The sequence below is a fragment of the Phaethon lepturus genome, unplaced genomic scaffold (assembly GCF_000687285.1).
Source record: "Phaethon lepturus isolate BGI_N335 unplaced genomic scaffold, ASM68728v1 scaffold18478, whole genome shotgun sequence".
In the NCBI taxonomy this organism is placed as follows: Eukaryota; Metazoa; Chordata; class Aves; order Phaethontiformes; family Phaethontidae; genus Phaethon; species Phaethon lepturus.
The window spans coordinates 1-22,913 of NW_010555702.1; the positions used below are offsets into that span (position 1 = coordinate 1).

Sequence of the window (22,913 nt, forward strand, 5' to 3'; positions counted from 1 at the left end):
GAAATATATAAATACATATTAAAATCAGTTGCCAACAAATCGTATTTTTATCACCTTAAATAAAAACAAATTACTATATTCAAGAAAAAAAGTTATGTCAACTAAAAAATATTTCCAGAATACTGACGTTTAAAACATTTATTTAAAATGGCAAATACCAAGCAGCAATATGGTGCTTAACAATTATTTTACAGTGCCACAAAATGCTCATATTCTTTATAAAACAATCCCTTTCCTGAACAACTTATCATTTGTTTTCTTTAATAATGTTGTATAGCAGGGTGTGAAATTACAGGGAAAAATAGGAAAAAAAAGTATATGACAGTGTTGGCTCAAATCAAGTTTACAGCAAGTGAGCTACTTAACTGTTCAAAACTTCATTTTATATAACTTTGATGCTTCCAACTTTTTTTTTTCATTAGGGATAAAAAAAAAGTCCATGACAAGGAGGTAGTCTTAGTGATAGTCTTAATTTCCGCTACAACTGTTCGTAATACTAAATTAGGGCAAGTGGCTGGCATACAAAATAGTAGTTTTAGTTCATACAGGCCTTTAGAAACTTGGAAGTCTGGCCATCAGAAATGCAAGTTCAACAAGAAATGTCCAAATTTCTGCACCCTAGGCAGAATAACCTCACAAAGTAGTAGAGACTAATAACCAGTTGGATAAGTAGCAGGCTTTCTGTGAATACCAAGCTGAATACAAGCCAACAAGGTGCTCTTATTACAAATCAGACAAGCCTCATATGGGACTATACAAGCAAGAGTATGGCCAGCAGATCAAGGAAAGTTATCATCCTATACTCAGTATTTGTGCTATAACATCTGAAATATTGCATCCAGGGTTGGATCAACTCAGTTCAAGAAAGTGCTGAGATGTGGAGATGGCTGGGGACCCAGAGTATATGACCCACAAGGAGAGGTCAATGGACCTCGACTTTTTCAGTTAGAGAAGAAGAATGCTAATGGACAATCTTAATCACAGCCTAGAAGCAGTCAAAAGGCAGTTACAAAGTTGTCAGAAGACAAACGTTCCTTGTTAATGGCAGACAATATAACACGAGAGGAGAGGCTTGGGTACTTCAGACCGGACATTAGGAAAAAAGATGAATAGTGTAGCCCTCCAAAGGTTATCCAAAGATTAAATGGACCAGAAAAGTAACTGGATCAGGTTAACCAAAGAGGTTGAAAATCTCCATCCTTTGATTTTTTCAGACTTGGCTAGACAAAGATACAGCTGATGTGATCTATAATGCTACTTTAAGGAGGAGACAGGATAAGACAAGCCTCCACTGGTCCCTTCCAACAAACACTTCTGGGATTCAACACTCAAAATTACTTTTGTTTCATTTTTCCTGTTTGCTTGTTGCAGTAATAAAAACATTCTGCTATATAAACCACAGCCAAAAAGTCTGTCAGACTTTCAAGAGGTTTTATTTTCGTGCAAGTGAATGCAAGCATCTCAAACTGCCACATCAGGCCAATTTTTAAACATCTGAGAGTCTAATTTTAGTAAAAATTCAAAGCATCATATTTTTCTTGCACACAACTAAAGCTACAACTCCTTGCCATTTTGACTTATGCCTCAATATGAACTTTTGAGATATTAAAGGCTCTTTTTACAACGATGAAAATGTCTAAAGCCAGACAGCAAACGACTTTTTACAAAAACTTGAGCGGCACCATGTTTTAAGATTACTCACTTTAAACTGCAAGTAGTGCACTGGGGGTGGTGTGATAACACTGTTAAATGGAGCAAACCTGTGCTCATATCGAACTTGTTCACTATCCAGTTCAAACTTAGGTTTTCTTACTTTGCCATCCATGTCAAATGCGATCATTGTCTGAAAAGGAAAGGATAAATACAGTGAGAAGTGTCAGCTTTATGTCGTATTTTGCTGTGAGCAAGATGAAAACAAAGACGGCATGCAATGTATGCTTGATTCCTATTACAAAAAAATTGAACCCATTGTTCAGCAAGCACAAATAATTTACCTTGTACATCCCAGCACACATATTTTGGTATGCTTGACTCATGGTGATCTCTCTGCTGAGAGGGCGAACTGCAAATTTCACATAAAAATATATATTTTTAATTAAATGTAAGCAAACATAGCAATTTCAGATCAAAACAACCTTTCAAATTTTCAGAAAGTGACATAATTCTCAATTATATTTTAAAATAATGAATGAAAACTAAAGCATAAAAAGTGTGGATATACATTTCTGCTCACCTGGCTCTGATTACACAAAATATTTCAAGATATCCTTAATAGGTGCATGAACACCATACTGTCGTCAGTGAAATAAACTGGTCCAGTTAGTCAATGGTATTAGCACATCACTGTACAACACTAAATAAGTCTAGAATTTAAAGCTTGTAGTTGAGAAGCCTATTTTCTTAGTTCATGGATTTTTTTTTTTTTAACTTTTAAGACTAAAAGGTTAAAGCATTTTCATCCTAGTAAGAAAGACTTTTATCCTGATGTTAACTTTAAGCTTCCAGTGTGTAACTACTGCCAAATTGCCCCCCACTTTGCATCTTTTAAAGAAGTATAAAATACAGGAGTAATTTTCTGAACTTCTAGAGACAAGGGAACTTAGTTGCTATGACCTTGAGCTGCTTATATCTAATCGGTTGTTCCCCTTGAAAAGACGACAAGGATAAACACACAAAAAGGAAGGAATAGCAAAGAATAAAAACAAGCTTCTGCATGGTGCTTATTTGCAATGTTAATGCTAAGATAATTCCAACATACCACAATCTTAGTAGCTACTTAGGCATGGCAAATCTGTACCAAATGCTATTTAGACACTGGTTTTGGATGCTTTTTTTGATAGCAGGCTTACAGTTCTGACCACAGAGCCAGACCACTATGACATAGGAAGGGAAATTCTCATTTTCTCTCACGCACATTCACCTGAGAAAGCATGAGTTTCTAAAGGGGCTTTTGCACAGTGGTACTACTCCTGAATTGAAACGGGGCAACTTACCATTGTAAAATTAAGAAACACGCTTGAACACCTTCTGAAGCCAAAGAGAAATTACAGAAATAAACTGAAAGTTTAGTTTGTGAATCTAGCTACAGTAACAAAAAACATAATTCTGCAGGAATGACAGACTGTGGAAAGATAGTATTTTTCAAAGGTAATTCCTCTGGACCTGTTAATTACATCTCACAGGATCCAACACATAACACAATTGACAAAGCTGTGAATATAAATGAGCGAGTTTTTCTGAAAGACCTATTTAAGGAAATTCTTACGCAGCAACTGACTTTTCTAGTTAAAAAGTTTTACATTCAGCCTTCATAAACTTCAGGACCTATAGAGTCAACACTGATGTGGGTAGGAAAAAGATCTTGAATTTTAATTCTACATGGCTGTGTGAAGTGGCAAAAAAAGGTCTCAGTTACACTCGACATCTAGATACCTTTTTTCTTCTTCTTTGTTTTCTTACTACTTCGGCCTTTCTGTTGTTCCTCCATTATTCTCTCCTCTGCCATTTGAGAGCTGTCAGCACGGCTCAGTGTTGACATCAACCAGGCATAGAGGAACTCTGACAGATACCTACAGTAAAAACAGTATGTAGCTGTTATATACTAGAGTGCAAAATGTATTCATAATGCACACATCCTCACTGAATGCCAAGTCATTTACTCAAAGAACTAATAGTAAAGGACAAATTTTAGAGCAGTTAGAACTCTGTTTTGCATGACTGAAATAAACAGATTAGTCTATGTTCTGGTTTTGTTGTGGGTTTTTTGTGGTTTTTTTTTTTTTTTTGTTGGTTTTTTTTTTGTTTTTAAACAAGACTGTACAGAGTAATCCATGGACAGCTCAAGATATGCAAATGATAATGCAAAGATATATTTACTAAATGAAGTCTAAGCCTCTTATTATTTCAAAACCCATATAATGTCAAATTTTTCTGGAATTCATTTTTTAAAAAGAGACTATGTTAATACCTTTTCTAATTTTGTTAGGAGTTACTGTTTTGATAAACAAGGTTATTACTGAGTTGTTTCAAGCATTAAAAAGCCACAAATTATTAGATAAAAGGGTGAAGGCCACAGGAACATGAGATCCACATGCAATTACTTCAGACAAGTCTTAAAGAACTCTTAAAGAGTGATTTCTTAGTAAGCTGAGTGGGTCATAGATCTCTTGACTGACTTCAAATCAAAAGTAATAGGGAAAAAAAGAAAGTAGAAGTTACAGATCTGGAGCACAGGATGAAGAAATAATACTTAATAAGAAGTCATAATTCAGAAGAAAAATTGCTAAGACATAATTATGAGTTTCATTTCCACATTTCCCCTCAGAAATTTCCTCTATCTTTTTTTCTTCACTTACAGTAAGGAGGTAAAGCAGTTGACATGACAGTTCCAATTAATAGTGATTTTATTAAAAAGGTAGGGGGAAATATGGGCAAGTTAAAAAATACTGTCTTACAGAAAACTTGGTATTACTTACTGAGGTATTAGTTACCAGCAGATTCTTTAAGTATCTGGAGTATTAATTTTCTCCCTTAATGCTTAGTCCATCAATGAAACAGCATAGAAACGTAACGAGATACACTGAAGTTCAAGTCATTTGAACCAGTCTAATATCTGAGAAGGAAGGCATACAGCTTGCCTAATAAGCGTTTATTGGTAGCTTTACAGAAAAAAGCCACAAACACAAAAACAGAACACCTGAGCATAGAAGCACTTTAACGTAGGAAGGTTCAACATCAACATCAAATTTTTAATGCTGAATCAGAAGTGAACCATCTAAATTCATTTCTCTTTTGGACCAAGCCATCAGATATGAAAAACAATTAATGTGTACGGAAGTAGAAAAATAAAAAAGTATTTTGACTCCATATAGTACAATCATTTTCACTGAAGGCAGATGTCTCTTCAACTATGCTCACAGAATAAGATGTCCTTTTTACCTAGTCGACTTTCAGATTACAGTCACAACTTAAAACTCTGGAGATCTTTTTAAAAATACTAGAGAACAACAAGACTATTGATCTTGGTAGTACAAAACCAGAAAAGAATAAGGAAATTGCTTTCTTCCTGCATTCTCTTGTCTGCCAAAATCAGCGTATTTTTCATTCATTGCTATTAGAAGACACTGTTAAAAAGCTAAATAGATAGCAAATTATTATTTCAGAAAAAGAAGTACACTACTTAGTAAGTCTAGAAAAGAGACCAACAGATTTTTTTTCCCTACGCTTGTAATTTTATCAATAAGTAAACTAAATACTGTGTTCAGCAAGCTTGAGATTAAAAAAATCATAGTTGAAATCCCTCCTTTAAACATTTGCAGTTACAGCTCTGTGGAAGCATCCCTCCTCCAACAGCTGTCAATGAAGCAACCTCTTACCAATATATGTAGTAATATTCATGCATACTGTAAAGTTCCAACTCAAAGCCACTCAGAAGATATTGTATCATAATACGAAGGTTATGATATAGGACCCAGGTGCCCAAGCAAGCCAAATGTTGCCTTTGTGGTTCCTGCTTCAGTAACATACTATGAAGTGCTGCATCTACCTTCTCTGCCTATTGAAAAAGAGAGCAAAGTAACAGACTGGGGAACGATCAAAAGACAGAAACATATTTTTACAGATATCGCCACTTCCATAGTCTAGAACTGTGAGAAAACTGGACAGTTAATCATATAAGTAAATTCTGCTGCACAGAGAAAAAAATCTATACAGTAATACAGCAGTAAGAGTAGGTTTTTTAAATCAAAATTTTACAAAAGTATTTATATACAGATTATTAGCAGTCACATGAGGACTGAAACTCAAGAACCCATTAAAAGCTGTTATTCATTTTGCTATATTAGCAACAATAACTTTTTCTTAATAAACACAGCTGCACTGAAAAATTAAATTTATAAGCTTAATATGCAAGAAGCAGACTGTGGACAATCAGAGAAACTAAAATATTGCTAAGACAAATTCAGTCCGAAAAAGTAATTGTATGGAAGACATGAAGTCGGAATATTATCAGTAGTCCTGAACAAATCAATCCATATAACCTGTTACAATGTAAAAAACAGTATGTCTCAGCTGCCGTACTGCGACAAACTCTTAACCAAACCATCTTGGAAAATACTTTATTTTCATGTCTCTCACTGCTGAAGAAATACATTTCCAGCAAGTGAAAATGTAACTTTCCCTGTCATCTTTCACTTCCCCTTCTTGAGAAATGCTTAAAATCAGTTGGAGCACATATGTAAGAGTTATTATTTAATGTTCTTATATTTTTTTAAAAACCATTATAAAATTTTGCAATTTACATCTTACATAGCTATAAGAGTGAATTTTCAAAGGTGTCTTGTAAACGCGGCTCATCCATCTTTTCCTGATTACATCTTGCAGGCTGACAGTTACAAGCAGGATATTGACTACAAGCAGTGGAATTAGCATCAAATTACAGACATCACAGCAGGTTTTCCTGAAGTCTACTTACTGGACAAAGTTAATCTTAAAAAATGTAATACCTTTTTGTTCAACAGATCTAACAGAAAGTCTTTGTATGCACCCTACAGACTTCCTGGGCTGCATTTTAGGAGTCCTCGTCCTAAAGATTTTAGGACAAACAAAGGAGTTGCTTCATTCATTTGGTTAAGCATTGGAACAGAATGTCCAGGTGGTGGAGTCACCATCACTGGAAGTGTTCAAAAAACGTGTGGACGTGGCACTTCAGGACATGGTTTAGCGGGCATGGTGCTTTTGTGTTAATAGTTGGACTTGATGATCTTGAAACCTTAATGATTCTGTGATTCTGTGTGATTCATCTAGAATCGAATACCATGTGCTCCACTCTGGTAGAAATATACCTGGAAATAAAAGTTTGCTGGCCTGCTACTTAGGACATTACCTCATCCTGGAGGGTGGCAAATTCCTCAAGAATGTGACCCAGTTTATCTCTCTGACGAGCTCTATTGTGTCCATGGATTTGAATCAGACTACAGAATGGCTGAAAAGAAACAGTGTAGTTTTAAATTTTCAACACAATTTTGAAACTACAGGAGGAGTACTATAATGTCTATCTAGGCACCTGTTTTATACATCTATACTAGGAGGTTGGTGCCTTAAGGCTCCTTACAGAGTGCAAGCTAGCAGGCAACCTCTCTGGAGTGATGCAAGAGCTCATTTCTCTGTAAGTCAACAAGATATTGAGCAAGCATCCTTTAGAAATCTGATCAGAACAGAATGCTTTTGTAAGAGGGATATTTCTTATGCCTAAATCCATGTGCTCAGGTGGCCAAGAAGGCCAACAGCATCCTGGCCTGTATCAGAAATGGTACAGCCAGCAGGAGTAGGTAAGTGATTGTGCCCCTGTACTCGGCACTGGTGAGGCCGCACCTTGAATCCTGTGTTCAGTTTTGGGCCTCTCACTAAAAGAAGGACATTGAGGTGCTGGAGCATGCCCAGAGAAGGGCAACAAAGCTGGCAAATGGTATGAAGAACAAGTCTTATCTTGTCTAGGACAAGAGGAAATGACCTCTACTTGCACCAGGGGAAGTTTAGATTGGATATTAGGAAAAGTTTCTTCACCAAAAGGGTTGTCAAGCATTGGAACAGACTGCCCTGGGCAGTGGTTGAGTCACCATCTCTAGAGGTATTTAAAAGATACGTAGATGTGGCGCTTCGGGACATGGTTTAGTGGTAGACTTGGCAGTGTTAGGTTAATGGATGCACTTGATGATTTTAAGAGTCTTTTACAACATAAATGATTCTATGATTTACTTAACTTTTCATTGTGCCACATTCAATAACTGAATCTTAAAACAATTTTTAAATATTTTAAACCAGAGAGAATGTAAAAATAATTGGTTTTACTAGTGCTATGCCTTTATTTTTGACATGAAACTACCCTGTAAAGAGGTAGTAGGTGCACATTTCTAATAAAGTGAAATGTTAGTGAAAAATCTGGGAGCATAATACAGGAAACAAACAGCAATAATTATACTGGATTTTTAAATGTGTTAACCATTTTAAGATGGCCAACTTCTGCAATTTTGCCTTCATGTCAGGTGTCTAAAATAATTGGCCTCCTTTCAAAAAGTAAGTAAATCTCAAAAGTGCTCATATACGCATAAATATGCTTTAACTGGAATAAACGCTTACCCGAACACAATGCGTCACAAAGGAATCAATGTAGTCCTTCGCCTGGTGATTATTATAAAGACAACACCTAAAAGGGAAATATCCATGTACGTAGTTATGTTTATAAATGTCTCCAGCCTATATAGCACAATATTAAAAAAGAAACATGAATACAGCAACAGCAACTGACTCCTTCATACATAAGCACTAATAAGTACAAAATGTATATGTCTGCCCTTGATTTTATAAGCAGAAATATCTTTCTATCAGACATGTAAACACATGCAAGTAAACTCAAGATCCACTTACTTTGGAGAAAGTACTGGAGGACTGACAAAAGACCTTAAAGCATCTTTTACCATGTCTTGCATTAGGTGAGTGCCAAACACCTTCTTGTTATCTACCAGAAAAGTTGTCTGAAAGCGAAAATGCGTTTTTAGAAACACGCTTTAAGTTAAAAGTAATGCTTTAGAAGTTACTGATAAAAAGCTCTTACAATTTTCTGATATAATACAGGTACTGTAAGATTGCTTGAAGAATTAAAATTGTTGAGCTAGGTACAAGGTTACAGGCTCAGAAATAGGGACATATTGACGTCTGTCACTTCTGTGGTATTCCCATGACACAAGATACAACTCTATTACTTGCATAAGAAAATGCATGCAAAATGATTTTATTTCTTGGACTTCAAAGATGATTAATCAGACAAATGTTTCTGAAGATTACATAAAAAAGGTTATGTTGTTTCCCTGGAGGCAGATAAAGGTAAATCTTCAGACTAATGCAGACTTTTTTCTCTCCCTATAGATACTACTGTTTTCATTGGTCATATCTGATGCTTATTCCACTTTCCTCCACGAGTGCTGTGTCCCTTTCTTACACGGTTCTTTAGCAGCTGGAGAAAGAGCTCTGCTGTCAGGCACCCACAGGGATTGCACAAACACATGTAGTGCAAAGTCAGAACACACACCATGAAAACATTTTACTTGCCAATAGTTATATTCCATCAGCTCTATATATAGTTTAATTAGGATCAAATGTAAAGAAGTTTGACATCCAGGGACGCCCTATTCATTCAAAACTTCCTATAAGGAAATATATTTTACTCTGAGTTGAGGAATATCTAATATACTTTCAAGGTAAGTGAAGCAGTGAGAAGAAAAGTAGTAGCCTATTCTGCTCTAACCATCAGTTTTATTGTTGTAGCAGATCAAGGCAGCCTACACAGGAAATTCATCCCAAACAGGGAGGATGAGCACAAACACCAGCCCCAAAGTGAGACAGCACACAGAGAACAGCAAAAAAAAAAACCAAACTGTAAAAGTGTACAGGCCCAGCTTTATGGCAAGAGAAAAAAATGTTACCACTTCGTTTTAATTAGCATGTACTAACATGATCTAAACCACAGTATTTAAAAATGTTTTTCAAAATTAGATCAGAACATAAGCCTTCATACACCTAATATTTAAGTATCTCCAGAAAATTTTTTACCACTTATATATTGTGACATGCAAATAATTTAAATATTTAAAACAAGAAGAAGAATACATATTTATAATGAACACAGAAGTATTTTATTCAAAGACATAGATTAGGACTTGCCTGTAACAGGGATCTTGAGAGAACACATGGTGATTGCTCACTAAATTCACAGAAAAAATCCTAATTTACATTTGGGAAAAAAAGACAATTCAGGTTAATATGCCAATTTTTTTATATATACGCACACACACACCCCTATTTATATTTTCATACACACACACATTTGCATTTTTATATATACACATACATATAATTGTGTAAATACACTTACACTTTGTACACACAAATACATATACATAACATAGCTTATACAACTTGTAAGAAAGTATGAATAATTTGAACAAAATGTAACATATTATCAAGCTAGAAGTCTATTTTTTTCTGCAGTTACTTGTTACTGAACACTACAAAAGGTTTCTGAATTTTCTTCTTCAGATACAACAATTAGACGGATGATAGTACAGCAAAAAGGTACTGTGAATCTGCTAAGATCACAACATAACTGAACCAGGTATGTTACAAAACTGCAATGTTTAAGTGGTACCAGATGCTTCATGCAAACACTGTTTTAATTAATTTAACAGGAAACAGCAAGACAAAAGATTTTTGCTTGATCTTTGAACTGATGTAACTGTGGCTCTTTTCTCAGTCACTGAACGCATATATGGCAAAAAGTATTTCCAGCATTTAAGCATCTTCTAATAAATGTAGGCAGTAACTTAGAATAACATCACTTATTCAGGAAAGAACATAAGCAGGTGCTTAACTTCATGCCTATTCAGGGAATTATACGCTTAAACAAACATGTATTAAGTGCCCTCTTGTGTTACAGGCACATATGCAGAATATTGCTTACTGAATCTGAAAAAATCAGGAATATAGCAAGGAATTACGTTCTGCTACTGCAGATGCAGCTCTTCAACCAAAGGAGTTACAAGGAAATTAACTTGTTTGGGCTCTGCCACTAATATGCATAACCATTTAACAGACTACAGGAAAAATGAGAGGTTTGAGAGGACAAAAGGTCTTTGTCGAAAAGAAGAAAAATATTAATTATCAGGAAAGGCAGCAAATTTTGAAATTGTACACAACAATAAGAAACACCAAAAGATTTATACATACAGCTCAGTTTTTGCTCCAGTGAGCAATAGCATGTACATACAAAATTAATTTTTGCAAGTTATATTTTAAGATATTATTTTTGGCTATAAATAAGAAATATGCATGCTTACCAGTATACAGTGCAAATTAGTTAAGTTGACTACTTCACAGACGGTTTTTATTCGGTCTATTACCTTGGAAAAATAATTGACCATTTCTTCCCTTTTAATTATTTTTGCATATCGAGGAAAAGTTGGTGGCAGCAATCTCTGATTAACAAGGGGCTCAAAGCCCATCATAATAGGATGATCTAATGAAGGAGGAGGAGGGGGGGAGGGGGAGAGAGAGGGAGAAACTGCATATAAGTTGTGTTTTCAGAACTCACTTCAAACTTGAAAGTATAAACCAAATTATTCAATTAGCCAAAATGGTCTTTTAAACTGACAGTTAACTTCCAGAGATGCTAACTACCCAACTGTGACAATGATTACCGTTAAAAAAAACCCACAAAAAACAACTCTTAACATCTCAGCATATACCTGTACAGACAGCGAGGTGCTGTTCCCTATTTTAAAATGGCATATACACTGGTTCAAAGTGCAATGCACTTAAAAGCTCATGTTATGTCTGGCCATGAAGTGACAGCATTGCTTTCAGGAGAACCATCATTCAGTGAAATAAAATTAAGATCGAACGATACAATCTGTAACAGGTTGTGTAACAAGTATTATTAGTTCAAAGTAAATAGTGATTTTTTAAAAAATACATGTAGATATTAAAGTTTATCAAGACAGCATATTTAAGAAAGGAAAAAAATGGTTAAAATTTGACACATACCTCCTTTAGTGGTATCATTCTGTGCCTGGATACCATGATGCAATGAATTGTGGATGGCGGAAAGCAAGTCAGCTGCCTGAGTCATTAGCTTCTGAGCTTCGGCAACTGCACTCGTCTGAAAGGCAGGTAATAGTTATTTACATTATGAAGCAACATATTTTGACTAGAGTATTAATGCTAGTATCAGAAAAAAAGAATGATATTAGGATTCTAATGTTCGTAAGCAACCAGTTCTGAAAAAAGACCCAAACCACCCAACAGATTTTTGTGCAGTAAAGTGTTCTTTGTATTCTACATATCTATACATACATTTAATACAGTATTTTTTTCTGTATAAGATAAGCCTTAACAAATACAACTGAAAGCCTAGTATACACTACATGAGTCCTCTACTTTTGATTTTGAAGGATTGGGTGTGGCAAGGAAGGCAGGCAAAAAACCCCACAAAACTCTTCTGCCAAATGAGGCAGAACTCCAAACTGCAAAGAGGAAAAAATTCTCCTACCATTAGAAAATGCAGAATTCTGGAGAATATAGACAAAAACCAACCTATTGACTGAAATGAAATCACTATATAACATTAGAAGATACCAGATGTCCACTGGAAATCTTGATTCATGATCTGCTGACATGCTGAATTTTCTGATGCCCTACGAACCCAAATCTGTTAGCAAACTGGGTACCATTTAAAACAGCTCTCTCAAATCTATAATCTTGTTTTAAAAATACTGGACTAACAGTCCCTGATGGAACTTCAAATATTTGAAATCTCAAGTCAAAGTGAACTTTGACTGCTTTTAGAAAAAGATATTTAAAACACCCTGAAGATCTAATAGAAGCTGAACAACATCTGTAGCTCTGCATAATATATGTTCACATACTATGGCATCCACAACTCTACTACAGAAGCTGCTAAGCAGATCTAATTCAAGATCACAGTAGACCATGACGTAATTAACTTAGACTTCAAGTAATCAGACTTTAGTGACACTAAGAAAATCTGATTTTGCACAGATCATTAACTCATAGCAGTTAACACAGAGGGAATTTAGTTGTACATCAGTGTATATCACTTCTATGTCACAGTTTGATTTCTGATGTAACTAATGGTTATACTCAGAATGCAATTGTTCTCAACCACTCAATCACTTTTTCCTCAACACTGATGTCTATCAATGATACTTGCACCTGCCTTTCAATTTAATCAAAGTCTTTTAAACTGTACAGTATAGAGCTGCTCCAGCAGCAAAATTTGTGGGAAAAACTCCATGCTGCTTAGTCAAGATACTTATTCATTTCTTTATGAAAATGGACATAACAATAAGCAATAGACAGATATTGCTTAAAGAAAAAGCTATCCAAACAAAAGCTCTGTCTTATGGTGACAGGTGATTCTACCCCTTTGCCATAAAACATGCAGTTCTCTTCCTTGCTCAATAATAAGGAAATCTTATATTCAAAAAAACAGGTAAATTGCACAGAAAGCTGTTATATTCCTATTCTCAGAACAAAGCAGCCTAGATACAAATTCAGTATCACACGGAAGGAAAAGCTAGAAATTCTCTAGAGATGGATAAAACACTGCCCAGTATCAGGTAACTCCATAGAAGGGGACTGAACTCGAGAAAGAAAAGTTTTGCTCACGTGTGAAAAGGAGTAACCCAGAACCCGTATTTTTCTTTAAGTGTTCTAGAACTAATATTCTGCCTCTCACAAGGCTATAATAAATGTCAGCTACTAGCCTTCCCTGCTTTTTCTCTAAAAATGAACAAAAGCTGGATGGTTGCTGCTATAAGGCCTTATCTAACATTTTACCTGCAGCAGCATTGATTCAAATCTATAGAATCTACAGAATAATTACTTGACCTTAGAGAATGAAAAATGAGTACTTCACAGGATGACAATGCAAACACAGAAACACTAAATGAACATACCTCTTTCTTGGTAAATGCTATTAGAACAGTCAGTAGTACCCGGGTAAACTTGACTCTGCTAAACACAGCTAAACACTGTTGATGCTGTAATAAAAATATACTATGAATTACTAAGCAATACACATTAAATTCTGAAATTCATTAAAAAAAACTTTTATAGATTTATTGAAGTATGCTCTCTAGTCTTAAAAATATGGTATCCAGTATGATACTGAAGAGAAGTTATAGAATTTATGGAAAAATCTGTACTGCTGTCAGAAAAGCACTAACACAAAAAATATTAAGATACTTTGGGTAAAGCAAAACCACTGGCTGTATAGCTATCTCCTATGCAAACACCATTCAAATCTCAACTTAAGCAACCAACCACAAATTATTAAACTGATTTTCTCTCCTTTTTTGCTCAAGACCTACTACATTAAACATAATTTCTGAAGAAAATAACACTACTGGGAAAGGAAACCCGCACCCTTCTAGATCAAGCACATCACCTACACCAACTACCACTTTTTCCGGAAAGAGCTACATACACTGCTTTCACCTTCTCTTCCTACTTTCTCCCTTAACAGCGAGGCTGCCAGCAGCAGTAAAAGCTGCTGGGAAGGAACTGAGGGAAGAAGGTACAGGACAGGTAAAACCACCTACTTTGCTAACGGCTTCATCTTGAAGGGTAGGTGCATAAATGGCAGAATTGCAGCAGCATCGCTGTTCTGACATTGGGATCAATCCAGAACTCTACCCCTTCAAACCATAAAAGCCTACTTGCTGGCCTGGGATTTGCTCAGGGCCATGTTTAGAGCAGCTCAGAGATGACAGTAGTAGCAACACCGGTGACACACATTTCTCACAAGCTGTTAACTACTGATTAACTAATTATCTTAGTTAACCAGTATTGATGTACTAATCTATGAAATCCAGGAAAGAAGTAAATAATTCAGTACTTCAAGTTCAACTTCTGGATCTCTCTCTTCTCCTTGTCGACTTCGAGTGCTCTAGAAGGTAAAAGAATTGCAAATAATTTATTAAAAATTGCAAAGGGAAGCTACTGATAAAATCCCTTTACCCTCTCCAGAATATCCACCTGTTAAATAACCCTAAAAATCAGTTCTCATGTTCAAAACCTCTTGATAAACCATCTAGGTACTTGAACCATCCCAGACTCTCCTATAGTCATGACACCTGTCTCAGTAAACTCTTCCAACAGGCAAGGAAATTGTATGAACATTTTATATTGTAAACCCTAGTAAAGTGACTTTAACATCACATAGTAGATCTGCATAAAAGCCAGAAGTTAAATATATACTTTCTGTGCCCCAGCCCAGTGTTATCTTCTACATCATATTCCACCTATTACTTGTGAAGCAACTACTGAAGTGTTTAGAAAAGTCTGAAGATTCCAGCATCTTTACCTAGAAGGCAAACTACCAGCATGTCACACAAACCATTATGGCAGGTCTTGAAAAAAACACCCCCATTTAATGACACAGAACCACTGCATTCTTCATAATCCAACTCCCTCCCCCAAACCTATGTTAAGTACACTGGAAGTGCAATTGACAAGGCAAATGTGAGAAAAATACCTTCACTCGTCTTTGCATGTCATCTTCTACATCTTTTAGCATACCTAAAAAAGTTGCAGTAAAATTAAAAGCTGAGCAGCATTCCAAGGTACTCCTACAACACTCAGGGGAAAAAGGTTTTGAGGGGAACTCAAGTTTTGAAGTGTTTACACACCGATTAGCCAAAGACTAGACAAAAAAATACTCTTCTGAAGGATGGTGGGGATATTTTGCGACAAGATTAGAGTATAGGCTGACTGATACAAAGCTAAAGTGCTCATAAATATTCTAAAAATATATCAGTGGAAAGCCCAAGTATGTATCAAAAAAAGTGCATCAAAAGGCTAACATACATACTTATGTGTGTACTTAGTAACATATGTAGCTTTAGAACTACTGGATTGCTTTTTTCTCAAAAGATCACAACACATAGTGAGGCAGAGAAGCAGTGCACTTTCCAACAGTTTGTATCTATCTCATGCGAAGCCTCTTGGTTGCCACACCTTAAAGCACTTCTCTCTCAGGCATTTAACAAATAAACAGCTGAACCTTTTCTTCAAGGAAAAATAATTTCATCTCTCTTTTTACCAAGCCACCAATTTTCACAAGACTAATAAAAAAACTTAACATCTGAGATTCCTACCAATTGATTAGGTTTGGTTAAGAATAACCAACATGCTCAAAAGAAACTGATGGACAGATACACAGAAAGCACAAACTGTACCTGTAACTCTAAGATCTGTCACACTGTTGGCCATTTTAAATCCGTAAGTCATTGACTGAAAATCTTCCTAAAACGTAAAAATAAAAGCAGCAAGATAGAGTGAACTATAAACAACAGTAGTTACATTGTCAAGTTGGGGTTTGGAGTTTTCATTTTGTTTTGGGCTTTGGAGTTGTTTTCTTGTTGTGCTGAGTTTGTTTGTTTTGTTTTGGGGTGTTTTTGTTTAACTACACCAAGTATAAAAATCTGGTACAACTATAGTTTGGGTGACTTTCCTGCCCAAATCCAGGTTGGGAGCATTATTTTCTGCAGTATGTCCTACATATTTTCATCAAGTGCCACCCTATCAAAATGTTACAAGAACTATGGATGTGAAGCACTATTTAATCAATTTTAGATAAAGTCAATAAGAAGTGACTTATCCAAGCTCCGAGGAAACAAAAACTGCTCTGAGCACAGAGGATCAGACACTGATTCCATTGCTAGATGGACATTTCAGACAAAAGACAATCATGCTTAACTAAAGTAGAAAAAAAAAATAAACAGGAAGAAAACCGCAAGTAAAACTGATTTCAGATGGTTAGCCACAAGGCTTGCATTGTTTCTTGAGTAAAATACTTGTGACTCCAATACTCAAGCAGAATACAGAAAAGAGCATGCAACACCTTCATTGAAAAAACCTGCATTTTAAAGAGATCAAGTCTAATACTTTTAGGAGAATGAATTGCTGCTCCTACAGTATCCTTGAATCAAACAGTAAAAAATTTCTCTAATATACTGTTTTATTTGTGTTATGGACCCTACGTATAACATTAATATTTAACCATGGGAGATACTGAAATACATACCTCCTCGAAAACAGCTGCTTTGTTAACCTTTTCTCTGGCAATATCACAGATTTTTAGGATCCCTAGAGCGAAAGCCTTCATAGCAGGATCTTCTATGAAGTCTGGATTATGAATATAAAGGCAAGTGAATACTGTCTGTGCCAAGGAATGTCCCTCTAACCATGTTATCTAGGGAGAAGAAAATTGAATACTTTACTCATGACAGCCAAGTCCTCATTTCTATACCTCCATTCTTTTTCCATTTTACTGTGCTTCAGCCAGTCATTAAGGAAGTTCCTGTCATGGCAACCTTCCATCTAGCAAAAAAAGGGCAAGAGAAGGTCTCTCAACCTTTAACCTTTGTCCATCTGCTGACTGTGGCAGGCAGTAAGCTACTAAACCCTATAACGCTATGAAATTCTGGTGCTGGATAAACCTCTTCCACAAAGTCCAGGTCTAATCTTTGTGGCTTAGACATGACATTAAGAGACCATCAGATTTATAAGCTTCCTCTAGATAAATACTGAATGAAAAATGCAAGTGGCTATAAAACAGCTCAGCAACATTCTGCATATTCTCTTCTACAACTTACAGCTTCTTTTCATGACCCCCTCTTTCTACTAATTTCATGCTGCTTTAAGCTACGAGGAAAGCTTCAGTAATATAAACAATTATTTCTATCTTGAAATAGCATAAACCACAGTAGGATCAGATATTTAATGACCCACTGTCCCTTTTTTAAAAAAGTCAGTATTGGGGGCATAGCAGGGAAGAACAGAAATTATGCTACACCATATCAAATATGGTGACCTTTGGTTTAAAAGCCAAAGTAATTTTATTGATTTACTTTTAAAGAGTAACTGAAAATAATTTGTATCATTTACTGAGGAAATTAAGACATAGGCATAGAAAAAACAAATCACAGTTAACAGGTAAAGTGATAATTCACTTATTCCCTTTCTAAACAGATTTAGGTATTTTCTCTTCTTTCTTCAAAATGCCCCTGTAACCTCAGTCAATATTGGCTGTACACAAATGAGCAACAGTGCTGCAGGTTACTGCGCTCTCACTTTCCAACACAGTCAAACACCAATATACAGCAGGCAGGCAGATACCGTACATTTAAAAACCACAAATTTTAATATCATTTAGCATTATTCAAAATGCTACCCGTTCTCTGCCATAATGATTTCTTATAATAAAAAATGAAAAAAAACCACCACCAAAACTATGTCTCTTACAATGGCCAATGCAAAGATCTAAATGGAAATGAAAATACTAAGTATGTATTTTCCGCTTGGTGAATCTTTTTTCTTGAGTTTTGTTTTTGATTTTTTAAAACTGGATTAAAGCATTATACTTTGAAAGCAAAAACATCTAAAAGTAAGAGCAGAGAAATGCTTACCAAACAACAAAAACAGGTATCCATTATTCCTACCAGCTCAGGTGAAGTGAGATCCTTTATTTTTATGGTGCCATCCTTAGAAAACAAAGTAAGAAAAAAGCTAAAGACTCTGAAAGCCTATAGGCAAAATACAACTTATTATCTGTACAGCCAAAAAGGAAATTACAGTTGTGTTAAGAATTCAGCATATTTGTACACCACTAGCTTTACCTATCAGCTTCATAACATGCCTCAAATCCTGAAAAACTTTGCTCTCCCATCACTGTATTGAACACTGACCAAACATAAAGCTATTCAAACAGAAAGCTAAAATAAAATTTCTGATTTATAAGTAGCCAATAAAAGTTTACAACCAGTTAACTGTCAACACTTAAATCACGAAAAAATATGTATAATCATAATAAAGACTGAATGAGGAATAATATGCAGGACGCATTCTTTGAAGACTGCTTTTCACACTGCAGATACTTGTAGAGTTTTACTGCCTTTAAGGTCAGGACCAAGATGGCAGAAACTGTGCTTCTTTCATTTTATTTGTCCGGTGTATGCAATTCTGCATACATTCTACATGACTCAGACGGCCAATATTTTACACAGAGTTCCCTCAGGCCATTCAAAACAAGGTCCATGGTAAAAAATATTTTTTCCTCTGTAAATGCATTATTTTTTCAAAAAAACCCAGAAAGTCTTTCAACCTCCCTCCACCAATTTATCTTGACCACGCATCAAAAGTTAATGACCATTGTCAATCTTGTTCAATTATCCAGCTTCTGTTCAATGCTAATGAACTGAGTCTCATGAAGTGTTAATTTCCAGCTTTTGTAAGGAAGCTGGTTTCCATTCAGCTTAAAGAGGCACTAACCAATACATCTTCAGATCAAAGACACATTTTAGAGAAGCACAGAGTGACGTGCAAATTCGTTTCTGAAATTTATTTTTCTGAGGTATGAATACCCAACAATTTCACAGCACTTTTCACTGGAAGAGTTAGCATCATTGTGATGATGTAGGTAACAAAAAAGCTAAACATCACAAGCTATTGCTTACTTAATATCCAAAATAAAAAGAAAAATTCAAGTTTAAGTAAAGATTGAATACCTTAATTCTGTTGAACTGTGCTTAACTTAAATTTGATAAAACTATATCATACTTTTACAGACAGTGCAGGCAAAACCAGGAAAGTCACACAAACCTTAATGGCTTGCTCAAAATTAAGAACCTTTCTATTAACTTGGTTTCCAATCATACCAGCATCCATCTTGGGATCCATCATTTCAATGGCAGACATGGCTTCAAAAAGACCAAAACTAAGAACACAGAATAAAAAGTTCTCAATGTAATTATGTTATACAAAACAGTCTTTACAAACCAATGCAAAAGAGCATACGATGACAAACTGAGTACACTGTATTCTGACTACAAACAATAAGGTAAGGTATGTGAACATTACTACTGATCTTCGGAGATCATGGTTTTCATGAATTTGAGGATCTCTCAATGAGTAAGTAAGAACATAGATGCCTAAAAGAAAACTCTTAGCTTTTCTCTAAAGCTGAAGAAAACTCCTGAGCCAAATATCCCATTACTAAATCTATGCATTCTTGTTTCTACACACCTCATGACAACAGAACATCTTTTTAAAGAACACATAATGTAATAACCTGGTATTAACTGAACAAGCTGTTCTTTATTATGCTTCATCCAAAAACCTAGGTAAGATATGTCCCTCACAAACTAATGACATTATACATGACACAGACTGACAATAATATACATTGAATATACCAAATTTGTTTAAAATGGGCATGGTAAGAAAACTGGTACAAAACACCCCCAGCATGTGACAATGGATCACCTGTAGTCAGGGCATAAAAGCTTGCAGAAGAACCACACCAAATGAAGACTGGCCTACAGAAGAAGGGGTATAGTGCCTCACCTTTGGTACAGAACTGCTGTACAAGCCTTTATTATATAAAAAAGGTTATTGCGTGTGGCATGTTCTCATTCTGAAAAGCCTATCTGCTCTGAAATGCTCTCATGTATAAAACCATACCTCAGAAATGCGCTTTGATTCTACTGAGTAACTACTTGGCGACATCATTGCATATATTTTTCAGCAGGTTTGCCTTTAATACTGTGCCTCTGTTTTCTGAGCTATCAGCCTTAAATAAGCACTTTCTTCTTTATGCAAGTGAACAGACTTGTGTGGCAAACAGTCTTCTACCTTTAAAATATTTTAATCTCCTGTCATGCTTTAGTGAATTCAGCAAAAAAAAAAGGATTTTAGCACATGGGGGTTTTTTTGGATGTATTTTTTCTTAAACTGTAGAGGTCTCAATTGCCATTTTAGCATGTCATTTAAGAGTTATGTTAAAGTACATGGATTGTTTATCCTAAACTTTAGTGACATTTGAGGCGACCAGATTTAAAAGTTTAAACTCTTTCTGGCATTTTTTTTTTTATAAAAGAATGTCCACATAAAATAGTTCAGTAGGTTCAGTACTGTCAACACCACTGATCATAAGATCTGCTATAAGCTTCTAACTACATTGATTAAATGAAAATGTAATGTTATACTGGCACCATGAGAAATGTTCAGCATTCATACAGGTACATCATATACATACTGCTGAGGACAAATGATATTCTGAACAATTCAACTATTTTATTTACAGTAAAAGTTTAAAAAAGCTCAGCTGATAGTGCATGACTTGCTTATTAGTAAACACTAACATATTTGCACTAATCCCATCTGAAAACCGGAACTATCCCACAGGCATACTTACAGCTTGTCATGAAGCAGCTCTCCTAACTTCAGTTCTACAAAGGAACAGAACAGAATAAATAATTACAATCAGCCTTCTAGCGCAACTTTTCCAGGATACTCTTGTCATTCACCAAACGGTCTTATGCTAAGAGAGACCAAGGTGTGGGAAGAAGACCAGATATTCATTGTCCAGGTGTGCATCCATCCACCTTCATTTGCTTTTACTTACAAAGCACCCTCAAGACTGAAAGGCTCAAAACCCCCAGTTGTTCACAGTGTTTTCTCATCCCTCTCTGTTATTCCAACAGTTAAAGGGATTTTAGAATTACCGAATAGTAGCATCTGAATAGCCTGGAACACAGGACAGCAGTTTTCTGTGCTCCTTTATGCCGATGTCTAATTTTTTCCAGGGGAATTACTGAAAGGCTTGCTTTTCCTCATTACTTTCAATGAAGCCTTTAGATGTATTTGATGCGTACACAAATGGTATATCACTAATATACAGGAATTATCTGGTGGCATAAAGATGTTGTGTTTATCATTATGTAATACTGTGTGTGGTAAGTTACAGTTTTCTATTTATTCTTCCCTAATGCCATCATAAAATTAGCTGAAAAAATAGTCACTGTCATAGTAAACTAGCACTAATATCTAATAACAATAATGGCACTGCTTAAATGGAAGCAACTGCTTCCCCGTGACTGCAATGCACTGTATCTCTTCAGAAGCTCAGCTTTGTTTCCAAGATGAAAAATGATGCACTGACCAATAAAATGAATGAATCATTGGGCCCTCTAGATCCAAAAATGTACAGGAAAAAACAGTGTTGATTCTGCATGGATGAATTAGGTCTCCATTTGGCAGAAGAGATTGAAAGAAATCCTTGCAAAGAAAAAAAAACAGGTGCAAAAGTGTGTAAGATGAAAAAACATGATGTAAAAACGGTATTTATGTAATCTTAAAGAGGAAGCAAGGTGAGGTTCTTCTGCTATTTCCAACCTCACAGTCAAGTTAAACACAGGGAAACACAAAATCAATGAGTCCATCCATCTGGAGCTTGAACCTGGGTCAAACTATTGCTTAAAACACCACAAAGAGCTATGTTTCGTCCTCCAAAGGATTCCAAGTTTTCTCAGAACACAAGCAGTACAACTCACCTCTACAAGCTTCTTCAAATTCCTGGGTAATATCTACCCAGTTTGCATTACTCTTTTCCATCTTGTCAGGCATACTGAGTTCCCATCCCGAATCGTCATCTTCTACTGAAGCTTTCATAACCATGGTACTTCACCTTTAAATCTGTATCAGAGATAATGCACATTATGCACAAATTAGAAAAAGTGCTTCATGGGAGTAATTTTTTTTTTTTATTTTCAAGAACCAGGTCAGAAAAGGAAACTTAACTAACCTAATTTAATTTAAACAGCTACCGTTACACAAAAACAGAAAAAAACCCTTGTTAATAAAAATTCTTTTCAGAAAATGTTTTCTTATTCACTGGTTTTCTACAACTAACTTGTAGGCTATGAAAACTCAAAGACCAAAGACACCAAAACCTTAGCAGTATGGAGCCATAAGAAAGCGTCTATTGTCAAACTGGAAACAAAATGGGAAACAATGTCAAGAAATCCTCTTACAATTGATGTAGCTATCACAATATTTTTGTTGCTGTTTTACACTATTAGAAAAACACATGCCTTCCCACTGCTCTCTGAAATGAACTGAAAAGAGGGACCTGTAAAACTGACCACACACGAGTTTGTTACCACACACGAGTTTGTTATTCGTACAAAGTGCATCCAAACAAGTCTATGAAAAAGGGCATATTTCACCTAACTTCTTCATGAGACAGTAATATCAAGATTACCGCAGCAACGTTAAGCAACTTCAGACCAGAATATAATTTTTAAACTTCACCAGATAGTTATTTCCAACCGGTTTTATGCTTTTGCAATCTCGCCCCGAAGAATTTTATGTTTTGCCAGCCAGTCTGCCTTTGAGACACCAGCAATGCTAGATCTTCCCTTATCTAGTCGGGGATCTTGCAAGAGACATCTACGAGCCCGGCGAGCTCTAAACCAGCTTCATCAAAGCCGCCACGG

At 35.6% G+C, this 22,913-nt stretch overlaps 1 protein-coding gene across 1 annotated transcript; it reads right to left on the reverse strand.

Moving 5' to 3' along the window:
• Positions 1-1,665: 1,665 nt before the first annotated feature.
• NAA35 (N(alpha)-acetyltransferase 35, NatC auxiliary subunit) lies at positions 1,666-22,112 on the reverse strand (the record flags this gene model as incomplete). The annotated part of the gene is made up of 19 exons (XM_010292261.1): positions 21,969-22,112; positions 20,831-20,864; positions 19,237-19,351; positions 18,045-18,119; positions 16,661-16,828; positions 15,813-15,879; positions 15,110-15,153; positions 14,471-14,521; positions 13,530-13,613; positions 11,596-11,710; positions 10,890-11,068; positions 9,718-9,777; positions 8,425-8,531; positions 8,137-8,203; positions 6,884-6,982; positions 5,376-5,554; positions 3,433-3,569; positions 1,995-2,062; positions 1,666-1,843 (listed from the first exon to the last, which is right to left on the reverse strand). Coding segments are annotated over exons 1-19 (1,951 nt in total), but the record flags the coding sequence as incomplete, so codon positions are not given.
• Positions 22,113-22,913: the final 801 nt, after the last annotated feature.